At 26.8% G+C, this 17,710-nt stretch overlaps 1 protein-coding gene across 1 annotated transcript; it reads left to right on the top strand.

Moving 5' to 3' along the window:
* The first annotated feature begins 1,681 nt into the window (after window positions 1-1,681).
* LOC137809787 (ubiquitin domain-containing protein 7SL RNA1-like) lies at window positions 1,682-2,529 on the top strand. Its single transcript, XM_068610866.1, has one exon. It carries the CDS (start codon window positions 1,682-1,684, stop codon window positions 2,459-2,461), a length of 780 nt encoding a protein of 259 aa, XP_068466967.1. The 3' UTR covers window positions 2,462-2,529.
* Window positions 2,530-17,710: the final 15,181 nt, after the last annotated feature.

Below are 17,710 nucleotides of genomic sequence, written 5' to 3'. Positions count from 1 at the left end.
TTAATATGACAACTACCCACACACCCTTTACATCATATTTGATGCAATCCTAACTATTTAGATTTGGGGATGTGTTGAAAAATAAAAAACAAAGCAAAATATATTGTAAATTTGAAATCCAAAAGTAGAATTTTCTCTCTCTCTCTTAATTTTAGCAATATATTAATTAATTGTGGTTGAAAATATCCACAATTTCAAAAAAAATTGCTAAATTAACCATATTTTAACTATCGTTCCAAATATTAAAAGAAACTTTAATTAAATATATTTTAAAATACCAACAATTAAAGAACACTTTTTCTATTATTTTTTTCCACACTTTTTCAATGTGATTTAGCTTTTTTAAAAGACAAAACCTTGGCTTGGAATATCAAGTGTGATGCATAATATTCTTTATGGAAATTTTTAGCAATTTATTGGTCCAGGTTCACGTAAAAGGCAAAATCTAATTTGAAAGACTATGAACAACAATCATGTTTGAAATTTGGTCACACAAAAATAGAATAGTGTTTAAAAATGCAATATGTGATGGGGAAAAAATATTTAGCATAACAATGAATATGGATCACTAATTTAAATAAAAAAATGAATATGTGATGTATTCATATGTCCTAATTTTGGTTCATTGTTGTTAATGTGAGTATATGTTTTTTTCTTCAGGCTTTCTACTATATATAGCTTCAGAATTTGTTTATTATAATCAATGAGTTAATGTTAAAGGTAGGATATCACTTTTGGCAAGCACATTAACAATATCTGGAATAAATTAGGAAAAACTGGTGTGAAGGGAGATACTGTAAAATAAAAAAGTTTGGTTTTATGAAGAACTCACTGCGGTGGAAGCATTTTTTTGGACCTAACAAGTTTTTCATTTGGTTGATACAACTTTTTCATTTAAAATCCAATTACTCAACACACCACATTATCATGCAAAATGGAGTTCACATTTTTCATCACTGGTCAAAAAATGAAGTTCATCCTTGGTCACACAAATAATTCATTTGTTCTTCCTCTTCCCAATCTTCAACTTTAACTTTCCTTTAATCTTCTCAATCTTCCTCTTTTATCACATATTGTCACCAACTATAGCAATTTTTTTCACCGATTCATTTCAAACCATAACAAATCACATTTTTATTAATTTTCATTTGACTTTATTTTTATCAGTAAGTGTTTTTTGATTTTGTTGTCGCAGTTAATAAAATAATATTGCCTTCAGGCCTAAAGCTTTACACTTTCCAGGGAGGTCATCATTTTGGAGAAGGTCTGTTTCTTCTTTTCTTTTGTAGAATTTCTTATTTGCATATAATTTTCCTATGATTTAATATAAGCATTTTTTTTAAAAAAAAATCTAAGATATGACAGTATTTATAAGATACACATTTTTTATCCATAGCATGTATAATAAATTTATATAATAAATTTTATAAATAACTACCCTAAAATTCACCCAAAAAACTATTAATAATAGACTGAAGAGTTCTATATTGAAACCATTGCTTTAACTGTGAAGAAAACAATAAATTTTGTTTAGTGAATACATGAAAATATTTGTGTTGGGAATCTGAACAATAATAGTAAGGTGTGTGAGAATGTTTAGCATTAAGAAAAGTTGAATGAGTCAGAGAAGTAACATTTTAAAGCAGGTTGATAGGCTCAACATGCAACATTGACGGTGGATATGGACGTAGTTTTCGAGCTGCAGAGAGGAAGATCATTCTCCATCGAAATAGGTTATTTCGACACAGTACAAGAAATCAAAGAGAAGATACAAAAGTATCAGAACATTCCCGTTTCCCAGCAAACACTAATTCTCAATGGCCAATTCCTCCAAGACAACGATGATCCTTGGAAGGTTGAAATCCTTCACAACACAAGCATTCAGCTTCAAGTCTCCTACGACAAGGACGAGAAGAAGGACTCGGTTAATACCCAACTCACCCAACTCCAGCTCAACATCAAAACCGGATCCAAAACGCACGTTGTTCCTATCGAAGTGGACGTCAACGACACTGTTTCCAAGCTCAAGGAGAAGATCCGCGAGATTGAGAACGTGTCTGTGCCTGTCAACAGGTTGGTTTTGCATGCAGCAACTGGTGCAGAATTGCATGATCATCAACTGCTGCGAGATTGTGATGTTTCCGAGAACAGTGAGATTGAGGTGAGTTTTAAGCCGTCACCCACGGTGTCTCCGGTGTCAAAGAAGTTGAAGGTGATGGTGTTACCTAAGAGTGGGATGAAGAAAGTTGCGGTGGAGGTGAACGCTTGTGATAATGTGGGAGAGTTGAGGAAGGAGTTGCAGAAATTGCACCAGAGGATTCAGTTTCATTTGCCACAAGATGGGTATTTCTTCATCTATAAACAAAATGTTATGGATGATGATAGATCTTTCCGTTGGCACCATGTTGTGCATGGTGATACCATTGAGATATTCAATGGAAGTGTTACTGGCGGATCATGAAATCCAAATAGTTTGGTCTAGGTTAAACTCACTTTTGTTCATGTTGATTCAGTTAGATCCATCAGATATTTTTGGGACAGTTTGTTTGAGGAATGATTTATCAATTCACCTCCAAGTGAATGAAAATAATTTTTGTATTGTCTTATATTTTTTTTTTACTCATTACTCTAAATAAAAAACAACAAAACTAATAAAGGGTTGAAAACTTTTATGTATGTGAATATATTTTGTAGCCACCAAAACTTACTAAGGATAGTATCAAAAAACCATGTGCAACCTCAGTCTTATATTCCAATGCAAAAAAACAATTTCACACACAACCATGTTCCCACAAAAGTACGGAAAAACTATTCCCCTATAACATTTACATTGCAGAAAGAAATAATACTTGTCATGAAGATAGGAATGGCAGAGGTAACCACCAAAAATGCGAAAAAAACAACTTGGCCACTAGTTCATAATATTTATCCATTTTTGCATCATCTCTTTCACTTCCTTCTACTCTATGTTTTGAAGCTTTCAAGTCCACCCTTAACCGGGTATTGTCCCCAGTGTTATTCTCCAACACTCAGTTTCAAAGTCAGCCAGTGAAAAACCTGCAACCAAATACACAACATACCTCAAGCAGCATGTGTTAAAAAATAGTAGGGTACTATTCAATTTAATATTTAGTATCATTTGTTAAGCTTATTGAGTTTATTCTACCCAAGTGACAATCCTTAATGGCTATAGTATTTCTGTTTTAGACCTTTATGAGATGACTAGGTTATAGGCTTCTTTGTTCAGAAATCCAAATGAGAAGTTCACAACTCCATGCTCATGTTTAATTCAGTTGAGACAAACTCCATACTTCTTCCATATCAATCTTTCCATGCCTAAATATTATATTGTTTCTATGTATCCACATACTATTGTTATCCAAAGTCCCTTCCAAGCTACATTTTGCATCTCATTTAGATTCATTAGGTGGAATTGTTGCTAACTAGCTTTAAGTTGATTATGATGTACTAAGTTGATTATGAAGAATAAAGTAGTATGTTGAAAGTAAAGAGAATGGATAAAGCGTATGAGTGTGGAGGCAGAATAAATTGGCCTATACCTCTTTTCTCACAAATTAGCAGCAATGTATTGTATTGTGACCCTTATAAAGTGTTAGAGAGAATTGGAAATGTTTGCCTACAGATTTGATTTACCAGCAGGAAAGATTCATAATATCCTTCCGGTTTCCTTGTTGAAGAAATAGCATGGTGACAAACTAGTATATGCTCAACCTTTAATGAAGGAAGAAGAAGACTCAGGGATTAAAAAGGAAAAATAATAGAGCTGACCGAGGTTCTAATAGAAGGAGACTAATCTAGAGGATGTTGTATGGAGAAAGCTACATGAAATGCAGCTTCAATCTCCAAACATTGATTGGAGTTGCTAAAAGTTGGGTTTGAGGAGAAGTACAATGTAAAAAGGGGACAATTGTTAATAGTTTAAAATAGGGAGGTCTGTTATGTAGAGAAAAGACTGTTATTTTTTTTATTTTAAAGGGGTTATATAACAGCTTTATAATTGTGGATGGTGGATGTACAAAATTGTGAATTCATTTGGTCCTCTTCAACCCTCCTTTGTTGAGAGTGAGTGTTGTGTGGAGATATTGAATTGTTCTTAACAGAATTCCCATTTCACTTCAATGGTGAAGTTGAGGTTAACCAGCATCCATGGTCAGATTACATGAATTTGTTCTTCATTCTTTTCTCACATGTAGCATAAGTTGTGTATGTTGAGTCCTATTACTGGAATTCCCTCTTTCTGTACCTGCATGAGCCCCCACTTCATTTTTACCTATTATGGAATATTTCACTACACTACTCACCCCTGCATCATACTTATACATATCCCATATTTCTCCACACCTATTTCCCAACCTTATATCCCCACACTAGCTCATACCACCTACATTCAGCTACAATTCTACTCACATCTTTACTTTCCTGCACTATACTTCTTGTAATAAATTCTGCACAATTCCATGTTACTATTTTTTTCCCTTGCATTAAATTCCAATCACTATATATAGGTCATCTGTTTTTCCTCTGATATCCCTCACCTCACCCCTACCATGTGCTCTATCATTACTTAGAATCTTTGCTATTTCCTTTTCATACAGGGAATTTTATGTCTCAACCAAACCCAAATTTTGAGTTGAGTATTCTACATCAACTTTCTCTTGTCTAAATACAATCCTGTTCCTTTAGCACTATATATTCCAGATAATAGATATTCACAAACCCCTTCATACCATTCCTTCTGTCATTAAGTACCATTAAATAGAATTGTTGGAAATGGGCCCTAAGTTGGTTATGGTATACTATGTTTACCCCTACTCATCTATCACACATGTTACATATCCTATGAACTACAGCAGAAAAACAGGTGTGTGACTGATTCTTTCTTCTCACCGCTTATAGTGTACATAATATATTACCCGACAATATCTCCCTATGACCATAGTGCACATATATATTACCAGACAATATTTCCCAACCCTGTCTATTATTTCCCTCCATAACATATGTATGACAGATATCAAGTTATGATAGAGTTTCTTTAGCTACTATGTTTAAGGTATAGGAGTAAGTGATGGAGGAAGAGTGGAGTCTGGTTGAAGGGCATCTGAAGAAGCAAAGCTCTGCGGATCAGGTGGGAGTAAAGGACTCTATTATTGCTGTTAAGTGGTTAAAGTCAAAGCCATAATGGAATTCTGCAACATCAGAGCCTGCAGCAGTGCACATGCTGCTTCATCTGCAACATTTTGCTCTGTGTAATTGATGCATTGCTGGATACGCAAAGTATCTGTCAATTTCAAGTCTAATGAGCTAAGATCACGAATCACAGTTTATATGTTTGGCAAAACCAGATGCCACACCACAAGACTGCATTGTTATCTGCCGACCAAAACAGATCAAGCATAAGCTCTATACAGTTGGCTCACGGAGGACTTGGAATGGACTTTTTGGGTGAGGAGGGAATCGGAATACTGTAGGGTCACAGAAAAGGTGCAGTATCATAGTGTATTTATGCAGGATTTTGCAAATTTTTTTTTTTGTAATAGGTTTTCTGCTGAGTCTTCATCTTTGTTAGGTAGTTGGCTATCTTTTTGAGTATTTTCATTTGATGGAATGCTAGTTTTCTTTGATGTGCAAGGATTGCTCTTATGACCACATTGTATAAAGGTTGGTCCATTTTTATTCATTCGTTCTTAAAGATAAAAAAAAACTGTGAGATAAAATTGCTTAGGAAGTTATGATGTGCAGGGTAGATATAATCGTTGAGTTGTGAAGTTCTACTTTTAGATATGCGTTCTGTCATACATTATTACTTATTCAAATTATCTCATAACACAACACACAGAGGAACATGATTTAAGGCTTGGAGGTTTATACAAATGTTTGAATTTGACAATTAAGTTCAATATTAAAAAACAACAGACCCTTTAGCTAATGGTGCAGATTCCCAAGGCACAATTTGAACATGTTCATGGACTTGTACACAGAGAATTATTTAAGAATAACACATCCTATGCCTATTTCATTACAAGGTATGAAGTTATTTACGTTATTCAACAATAATACTTCTTCTGAGGGTGACTCAGTTGGGTTCCTGTAGTTTTTTGACATCTGAAGTAGTCTTATATGGAATCTCTCCAATGGTGTTATCTCCTTGTAAACCACTTCTGAACGTTTCCTTGTAGGAATCTTAGTACTCCATAGATGTGCACTCTTGTCAACTAACAAAAATTACCAACTGTCAGAAATACAATAAACCCTCACATAAAAATATATTCCAAACTAATATAAATCTCTGAATCTGTAACATAAAGAGATTGAAACAAGAAGATCATTTTCTACCCTTCAGATCTTTATACTTGCCAAAGTACTGAGGTTGAAAATTCTTGGGCAGATAGTCCTCAAGACCAAGGCTTCCACGTTTCTTATATCTTGATCCACATGCATTGCACAACACGGGTTTGTCTTCTGGTCCATTACGCCAAAGTGGAGTCACTGATGAAACCATACATATGTGGTGAACAAAGTTTTCTAGACAAAATAATTTGAATTAATAATGTAGTTGATTTCTTTGTTTATTCTTAGTCTTATTACATATGTGTGCCAATAAATATTTATCCACACATGACAGTTTTGAAGTAATTTAATTTTATACATAACTTATAGTCCACTAAACAAGGCTAAATTTTATATTATGTATAAAATATCATTTTTTTCTCAAATTTAACTGTCATTTGTTTATATATTTTTACCCTTTCATAAAAGAACATTTATCTCAATTGAAGTCATATTTTTTTATGAAGAATTATTTATAATAGCTGTATTTCATTGTAAGCTACATGTTACTCATGTCTGATAGAAGAAGAAATAATTGAAGAAAAAAGTTCTGAACAAGAAGAAGACTTACCATCAATTCCACAATGGAAGCATGGACCAAGCTTTTTCCCCATGTGTGTAAAGTTCCTATCAAAATATTAAATCCAGAAAAACCCTAAGATGAAAATTTATGTTACAGAATTCAAATTGTAGAAGAAGGGTAGAAAGAGAACACAATTTGAGTGGAATTTACTGAATATTCCCAAATTTTATTGTCTCAGTTTCTTTGTTCTTCTGTTTCCATTTCTCTTATAATCTTTATCACTTTCTCTATAGTCCTGCATTTAAGTTTTGTTCATATGTAATTAAGTCTTAGATACGTTTAAATTCATTTGGACAGGGTGGCAAATAGCTTACATGTCCTACAAATGTCTACCTATATCATCATATCATATATGTACAAAACCATGTTAGCATTACTTTTTAGAACATGTACGAATTTCAATATAAACTTCCAAAAAATTATTATAACATAAAGAGATGAATGAAGGTGGGGTTGAGTATTATAAGTCTGAAAAGTTGTGAGAATGTTGGTTGTGTAGTGTTTTCTTAATAGAAATACATTCAATGTTAGAAAATAGTTAATTTAATAATATATAAAACATATATTGAGTGGAGAAATTAAAAAAAAAACAAAATTAATACATATACAATAGTAAAATAGAGTTAAATCACGTATTAAAGTAATATTCAATTAATACAATTAATTTAATATTTATTATAAGAATATATAAATAGCATGAGTATTAAATATTAATTATGCTTATTGTCTATTGTATATGATAAATTTTAATAATATTACTAAATGATATATTTATTAATCGTAATATATTTAATGAATTTAATAAATGTAACCCTTATTAGTATAGCATTTATTTAATGTAATATTTATATAAATTAGATGATATTTTTTATGTTGTAATAAATATTTTATTTATTAAATACAGTACATTTATTAAATGTATAATAATAAAAAAATGAAATGCTAATGTAAGTATATTAAGCGTATAGCTTTTTTTGCTCATTAAAAAAACTCATAAAAGAAAGTTTTGTAATGGATTATTTAGTAACTGATATAATAATAAAAAATTGTATAATATATTATTTTATTTTATTTTTAAATCGGCTAAATTAATAATAACATATTAAACCATGTAAATATAACAAAATTAAATAAGTATAATAGCAGTTGAGTTAATATGCTAATTTATTTTTAACTTCTATCTCTCCTCTTCAATACATCAACCACTTCTTTATCTGTAAACATTATTTTTTCCTAGTTTTTTTTTATCTGTAATAAAAAAAAGGATATTTAAGATACTCTATCCTTATAAAAAAAACTATGTATAAATATTTGTTTATGACCATTAGGTTTTTCAGCATCACACCTTAAATATTTGTTTCTCTATTTTGCTTCTTCTTTTTAATTTTTCTCAATTCAATCTCTTCTTACTTTTAATTCACTGATTAAGGAGAGGATTTGAAAGAAAAATACTTTCGGATTTAATAATCTGAATTATATCTGTTTTAAGAAAAAAATATTTTGGATTGTAGAACTTTCCAAATTTTACTACAAATTTCAGGATCAGGATGTGTGAATTAGAAAAATGCATTATAGATTAGAATTTTGTAGGTATCTCTATATCCAAAAATACATTATGGGTTATCTAAAATGTATTTTTTTTTTTAAATCTTATTGTAAAATTTAATTCTATAATTTAAAAGGTGTAAATAGAGAAAAATATATTCCAATTATAAAATTTGTAAGATATTTTTAGATCTAAAAATATTTTTCAGATTCTATAATAAAAATATATTTCTTTTAAAAACAAAATGGTCTTTTCGCCAGATATATGGGGTGACAGGAGAAACTATAGAGTTGCAGGAAAAAAAAATGCTATAACAATAATTCTTTAGGCCTATTTGCGTTAAGAAGCCGACTTACAGGCAGCTTCTTTCTGCACCCCATGACTTCTTCAAGAACCTCTATATTAAATAGAAATTTATTGTTATGTCCTTCAGTAAATAATTTAAAATCTCTCTCTAACATTAAACCTAAAATTTTATACATTAAATAAAGACTAACAACACTGAAAATTAAACGTTAAATATTGAACATTAAATATTAAAAATTACATATAAATAATCAAACTAAGTAGAAACACTAAATATTAAACATACAAAATTAAATATTAAATATTAAAAATTAAAAATTAAGTTTTAAAAATTAATGATTAAGTATTAAATATTAAGTATTAAATATAAGGTCTTAAATATTAAATACTTTTTTTTATCAAAAATAAATAAATAAAATTAAAAATAAACACTTGAGAGAGGTGCTTCAATCTTTATAAAAAAAGTTACTAACAAAACCTGCAATATTAAGTATTAATACTAAATTAAAATATTAAACATTAAAAACGTAAATATTAAATATAAAAGTTTATTTCTAGATGTTAAATACTAAATATTGAATGTTAAAGTTTATATATTAAAATAAAAATTCAACAATAAAATTAAACATATAAATTATTAAACAAGAAATAATAAACGTACGAAATATTAAACATATCAAATATCAAACATGTAATATTAAATATTGAATATGAAATATTAAAGATGAAATATGATATATTAAATGTAAAAGAAAATATGGTTAAAATTACAATAAAAAATGGTGAATTGGTTGAATAAAAGAATTCTAGTTATTAAAAAAATTTATTTTTAAAATTTGGATGAAGAGGGTAAAGACAAACAATGACAACGATTACAATAAAATAAGAAAAATCAAGATAATATAATCAATATGAAAAAAATGCACACAAATTTGTATATTGGTTCAATTCAACCATAATCTATTTACATACAAGAACTATTATGCAACTAATATAATAAAATTCACAACCCTTCTTGAAACACCCTTAAAGAAGAAATACAAGATATAAATAACAGACAAATACTTGTAATCACACGAGACTGATGTATTATAACAACAAAAATTACAAAAACAATAATATATCAGCTAAGTGACAAATGTTTCTCAAAAGAATTTAAAAAAATAAACCTATTGAATGATCTTGGCAAAACTTCTTCACCAAAATGTAGAAAAAGATTATCCAAGAAAACTCTCTTCACAAAGCTGCAATATTTTTTTTCAAAAATCTTCACATACATCACACATATAAAAAGTCAAAACATTGGTTAAATGCAAATATTGACTCCATTTATCTAGAGATAATGTATCTACTAAATTTTCCTTTAGCACTTTCATATATGCACAAATATCTAGATAAGCTATCCAAATATCAAACCTCACATCAATAATATTTCTCCTTAAAAAATACCCAAAAAAAATAAGAAAAACAATATAATCTTTAGTAGGAAATGATACACCTACTTAAAACTTAATTATAATCGATGTATGTTACTTCTTATATTGTTAACTTCTCAAGAATGTAATCTAACAACATAATATAAATATATTCTTCTCTAAGCTTAGAGAAAGTCTACAAAAACTAAGTTACGTAGAAATAAAATTTTAAATAAATAAAAAATACATATAAATATCTTTTTATATATTTACATTAGTTATTTATTTAAAATTTATTTTTAAATAAAATTTAGATTACACATATTAGATGAGTATATGTAAATGGTCAAATGACCCAAAGAAGTAATTGTAACTAAAATAATGTCTTTTACCTATATTGAAAAATGTTTGATGCAAGTTGAGAGGATATACATAAATGACAATTTAAAATATCACCAAGCCAATTCAAAACACTATAAGGAAACATAAACATAACTTTTAAAATTTAGTGTCAGTTAATATGAGATAGTATTACGCAACACAAAATATTTATAACTTTTTCAATAATATATTAAAAAAAATAATAAAAAATATTAGAGTTAATTTAACCGACTCAAATAATATTAAATATATTTTAATATTGAAAATAAAATAAATTTAACTAATTCTAATAATATTAAATATGTTTTAACAAATATAAGTATGTTAAAAAAATATTAGAATCAATCTAGCGAATTCTAATAATACTAAATATATTTTTAAAATAGAAAACCAATTCTAATAATATTAAATATATTTTAACAATAAAAATATTTTAAAAGAAGATATTAAAGATGACGTTAACTTAACTCTAATAATATTTAATATATTTTATTTTTTGTGAAAAAACTGTTTTTAATGAATTAAGTGGATGTTATTATATTTATCATAATTGATCCTAATACAATATATTTTAAGTATTTATTTAAGGTAGTGTTGGGTAAATTGAGGTTAATTTATTATATGCTATGAATTCATGCATTTTCATGGTAATGAATAATAATCCAAGTTATTTTTAATTAAAAGATCAAAATTCAAAGTTGATAAATTTCATAGTTCATAATTTTTTTCTCTATTTTTTATATAAATTTCATTACACTCATTTTCTTCATCCAAATCCATCTCTTTAATTTATAATAAAAAAATTATATTTTATATTTTTGAAAATAGAGACTTTGTGTGAGAATTTTTTCTTAAATTATTTTCATTTACCATCTAACAAACATATTAAATTAATATTAAAAATATATTTTATTTAACATTCATATTAATACATTTTTATTTTTATTTTTTTATAAGAAAGATGTGTCCACATGCATTTCAACATGCACTTAAAAAAAATCATTGAATATAAACCAATTTAGAAAAAAAAATAATTAGTTGCTATAGTAACTAAATTAGAGATCAAGATTATAAATTTGGTAGCAAAAACTTTGATAATTAATTAGATACCAATTTAAAAACTATTTAACAATAATATAAACTAATTTAAAAATAAAAAAATATTTTAGTCTCTAAAATGATCTCTAATTTAGTCACTATAGTAACTAATTATTTTTTGTCTTTAAAATTAATTTTTCTTGTAGGGATAGAATATAATTATAACTTATCTTTTTTTATTCTATCGTAATTCATTTTCTTATCCTATATTAAAGGATAGCTAATATAAAGTGTAGATAAAAAAACCAACAAAACTACTTTTGAAGCTTAAATTGAAAAATACATTAATTGGGTCATATTTCAAGATAATCGTTTTCATGACTTAAAATAAATCAGATAATACTATATTAGTGAATTTAGAGGCAAAATTGTAAATTGTCGTTTAAAAGACTTTAAAATTAAAAAAAAAACTCATTTTTTTAATTATAATATATTCTACAATTTTTGGAAAAGAAGTGCAAAATATTGTAATTCTCTTGGAATAAAAAAATTATGAAGTCAAAAAGACAACAATAGAAAGATTCCACTGTATTATCAAAAAATTGCTTTTAAATGAAATATTAAATAAAAATATTATGAATTCGTGGGTGGTTGTGACCCACGTTGACTGACTTCTTTTTATCAGTAAGGTGATTAAACCCTTGTACAAACCCTATATAATATGGTTCACATTCACGGAACTTCCAAACTAACAAAAAGCAAGAACCAAAATCTACGGTTATAAGACTCGTACAAACTCAGAGCAAACTCACTATAGCCATAACAAGGGGCAAGATATAACAACTGACCTTAGCCACCAACCCAACTACCCACAAGGACCAACAACCTATATAATAAAGATACCAATCACCCTAAACTGGACCGGGCCTATTTAATTGAATTCATACAAGATAAAGGGGTAAGACACCAGTCAGAAAAGGAAAAACAAGCAGAGGATATTTTAGAAGTTACTCAAAACCAAGCCTTTAGCTCCATTTCAAACCCTAGAAGTTATGTGAAGATATTCATAGCACTTAACATATTAATGTTAAACGTTATTATTTCTTTAATAAAATTGAATTAAGAAAGATATTCATCGCACTTAATATATTAATATTAAAAATTATTATTTCTTTAATAAAATTGAATTAAGAAGTAAATTTTAAATTTAATTTAATTCTATAAAATTGACTTACTCTTTTACACCATGTCAAGTACATGAGATTATGTATTTATAAATAATCTAGGAGCGATCTAATAATAAGTGATCTGAATTTAACAAACTCGTTAAAATATGTCCTAAATAAGACTTTAAGTTTAACTCAACTTTACAAATTCAACTCATAAAATAAGATTTACACTTACTTATATATTATGAGATGTAAAAAAAAACAAATATTAGCTACATCTTGCAAAGAAATAGTTATAAATTTTGTTCGCACTAAATTCCAACTTCATGAATGCGTTCTTCTCGTGCCTTCCGTTTTGCATCTTTAGTTTTTATATAAAAATAAAATAATATTTAAAAAATGTTAACACTTTTGATTTTTTTTCACTATTGAACCATCTTAAAGTTGGTTCCCCCACCACCATTTGACCATCTTATGATACACGTTCCCTTTGAAAAACTTTTGAGACTTTTCTCATTTCCTTTTTCTCGAGTTCTTGGTCCCAAAGCAACAAATATGAGATGAAATTCAGCCGAAATCGTGGACTGTAAATTAGAAGTAGGTAGAATTTGTTGGTTGTGAATTATGATGGATTAATTAATGTAGGGTTGTAGGATATTGTTTTGGTATTCCATGTTAGAAAATGCGTTAGGCAAAGATCAAATTTCCATGGCATGCCAAAAATAAGAGTTAAAAAAAGTTGAACACTAGAACAAAATGAGTGAGAATTTGGAACTTAGTATGGTGGAGTTTGGCTTTAACCACTATATTACATTTTCTATACATCAAAGTATGTCTCAAGCAACATCCTCTCTACAAATATCCTAAAAACTTGAATTAGGGAGCAAATCACGTTCATCCACAACTATTACGCATAGTGTACAACACTTCATTGATTTCAGAAATGAAGTTGGTTATTTTTATGATGGGATTTTAATAATTGGTCTATTTAATCAATTTATCACACGAGACTTTATCATGTAAGGTTTATTTTAGTGTAAAAAGAAAGATTTTGGAATCAAATGAATGAAAAGAAAAAGTAAAATGAAAGTCCTTTTTTTGAAATTTAGACTGATTAGAAATAATGAAAATTCATAATATATAAGCGAGGGAAAATTTTACTTTTGTAGGGTCGAGTTGATCTTAAAAGTTTACTTCTTAATATATATGTAATTATCAAAATTATTTCGAATGTTATAGTTTGTTGGATTTATTAGGTCACCATCATCATAAGTATAAGAATATAATCTGACAATTTTGTAAAATTAAGTTAGGTTTAAATAATATTTGGTAATAATTACTAAATAAAAATCTAATTTTAATATGAGAGAAACTTTATATGTTGGATTTAAGATTTGAGATTGTCTTATTTAGAAGAAGGTTGATAGCATTGAAGTGAAATATGTGTTTTCTTTATAAGAAAAATTCAACTATGAGTTTTAATATCTACAAAACAATTATTTCATTTAATTCAATGAGGTAGTTATTCATCTTAAAAGTAGGAGTGATAATGTGGGTCGGGCCATGCGGGACGGACTCACTATTCTAATTCACTGACCCGCTTTGATCTGCCCGTTGTAGCCCTCACGAACCAATAGCGGGGCGGAGCGGATTGGCCCACTGGCTCGCAGAAATAGAAAACCATATCTCATTCATCCATTATTGTAGTATGACCTTTATTTTATTTTATTTTTAAAAATTGAATTTAATGTACTAAAAAAATGAATGTTTTATTTTAATCATCAAGAGTTAGTATTAAGAGTGACATTGAATTTAATTTTAAGTAAAGTCTTATATTTAAAATTTGTTAATAACAAGAATATTATAAAGAAGAAATTTCACGATAGTTAAAAAATTAGTCATATTCATTCAAATAGTTTGCAACAAAACTTTGATAAGATACTCTTATACATTTACATACATATATAGAAAAAAATAGATGCAAAACAAAACTTTTTAATTATTTTTAATCAAGCTTTTGAACAACCCTCATACTTGAATTTATATTTTTATCTTAATTAAATAAATTGAAACATGTATAAAATTTTAATTTTTCAGTAATAGGAATAAGTTTTTTTATAATTAATGAAATTTTAATTTTTTTTTAAAATCTTATGCAGGTTGGCTTGCAAGCCCGCAGATTACTTTTTATGTGGGACATGTCAATGAAATGAGTTCATACTCTTAATGTTGCATGGACCAACCCAACTCACATTTTATGGATAAATATCTATAAAGGATGCATTGTCACCCCTAACTAAAAAGTAAAAATATATCTAATTAATAAGGACGAAAATATGCTTTATTTTATTGACTTAAAGATTAAAATGAATATTTTTTTATAAAGATACACCAAAATCTTGGAATGGTGACTTCTCAGTAAATGAGGGGAAAATGAGGTTGTATCTCCGTAAAGGTTTTAAAATCTTGATAGTGGAGAAGAGCTGAAACTTTTACCTTTCAACCACTCACGTCAACATAGAAGGAATAAATCTTGAACTTCTAGATGAGATATCTGTTTTCTAAAATTGGAGACATGTTTTACAACCTTTTCTTTCTTTTTATGTATCTACTCAATTTCAATTCTATCCATCACACACTTTTTATAAATTAAGGAGTATCTTAAGAAAGTGGAACTTCACACCACTCCAAATGGAATTCAATAAAATAAATAGGATAAGACTTCAAATGAGATTCAATAAAATAAACTAATTTATAAGATGAAATTAATTTACTTATAATTATAATTTTATCTTATTTTTAGTTAATATGAATTATTTACCAGAGTACAATAAGTTTCGCAAGAGTTTTTGAAAGATGTTAATTTTAACTATTAGTGGATATATAAACTAAAATATTCATCATGATCTACACATAAAAGTAAAATAAGATGTTATAATTACTTTAAAATACAACATCCTTATAGAAGAGTCTTTTAGATCTTTGAAAACCAGAGATCACTAACATAAAGTGAAACAGAATGTCAAAATATCATCACACATCTAAAAAAAACGAATGAGACCAAAATTTTTTCTTACTAGAAGCATGTGAAGTGTTAAATTTTACCATTTAAACTTTTTTGTTATCCAAAATTATTTATTAAAGCATTTTTCTATACATTTTTTTCTTCACTCCTTGAGAAAAGTGCTCCATTAATTTTTTTAATGTTTAGATGAAAAATATTTATCATAATTTCAAAAATCTTCTTTCATTGAAGCAACAATTACACAAATTGTTAATATTATAATCTAACTTTTTCACTGTGATTCTTCAATCAAATTTAAAATTTTATTTCAATAATTCACCTAATAAATCATTTATGAAATAAAATATAAATTATTAAGTATTTATAATATCTTGCTATTTTCAAATGCAAAGTATAATTACTATTAATATGTATCAATCAGTCATTAATATATCATATGAAAATAGTTTATGAAGTAGGAGAATATGTGAGATGATAAGTTTCAACTTATTTTTATTTTTCTTAAATTGAAATATCATCTCTCTTTAATGGCTAACGATAAATTATCTTATTAAATAATGATAAATTACCTTATTTTTTATTTCTTAAAATTGAAATTTCCCCTTTATTTTTATGATAAATCAATTTATTAAATAACATATTTTTAAAAAAGTTATATAATATTATTCTATACAATTTTATATAATATTAATTAATTTACATTATAATTTTATACAGTTTGCTAACATTATTTTAAATAATTTTGTGTAAAAATATATAATTTTATAATTATAGTAAATGGTTTATTCATTGTATCACGTGTTAAACTTTTAATTATGGTCAATGTTAATGTTAACGAATGACAAATGTTAACCCGAAGTAAAACCGATTCCAACATGATTTTGTTTGCAAAATGATCAATTATTATTTACTAAACTAAAAGGAAACAATTTTCCTTTGGTCATATATTTTGCTATGAAAATAAATAAATCACAGGTTCAATACTTTGTTTTATGTGACTCTATTTTATGTAATAATTTATTTATGAAGGCATGTATGTAAACATGGTAAGTTGTGTGTTGCACTCTCAAAAAATCAAGAACATATAAGAATTTTCTATACTTTTTTCTTTTTTTAATTATGATGATTTATGTACAAATTGCCTTTGTTAAGTTTTATAATTTTTATTAGTTCGACTTCTTAAATAATTATGTTTTTATATTATTAATTATATAATTTCATATTGTATTACATTATTTATTTAATTACTTTTTACTGTACAAGAAATATCAAACTAGTTGCCATAATATTTTTGGAATGTAACAAGAAAATTAAGGATGATAGTTATTCAATAATTCGACCAACTTCATAAATAAATTCCGAAACATTTTGATTATAAAGAGAGTGAAAAGTGAAAATTTCTAAATTGAGAAAAAAAAAGTTATAAAAAATAAAAGAAAATAAATAAATAAATTGTAGTTGATTTGATTGATGTAATAAAATATTTTTAATATTAATATATTTAGAATATAATTAATAAAATATTTTTTTAATAATTTGATGCAAAATATTTAAAAATATAAATTAGAGTAAAATAAGAAATTATTATAAAACTGTGATTGAAAAATATATTTTTTTGCAATAAAATATTAAAATAAATTACTCCAACAGTATTAAACTTTTAAGTAAAATTATTTTATTTCATTTATTATTTTAATATTTTAATTTTAATTTTTTATCCATAAAATATAATTATAAAAAAATTATTAACGTATTAATCAATTATATGAGTGACTTTGTTTTCAAATTGTGATTAAAGTAATTTTTCTCGTGTTTCTGTAATTATTTGATTTCATTTTGTATGCATATAATTTATTTTTTATACAGTAAATTATCGCTTCTTGTGCTCAAAGACAA

Source organism: Phaseolus vulgaris, chromosome 2 (assembly GCF_000499845.2).
Source record: "Phaseolus vulgaris cultivar G19833 chromosome 2, P. vulgaris v2.0, whole genome shotgun sequence".
NCBI lineage: Eukaryota > Viridiplantae > Streptophyta > Magnoliopsida > Fabales > Fabaceae > Phaseolus > Phaseolus vulgaris.
The sequence above is the reverse complement of the archived record's forward strand: the minus strand, read 5'-3'. Positions and strand labels throughout refer to the sequence as shown.

Excerpts from the sequence above, each read along its gene's own strand:
- LOC137809787 (XM_068610866.1), top strand. The coding sequence starts at position 1,682 with ATGGACGTAGTTTTCGAGCTGCAGAGAGGAAGATCATTCTCCATCGAA.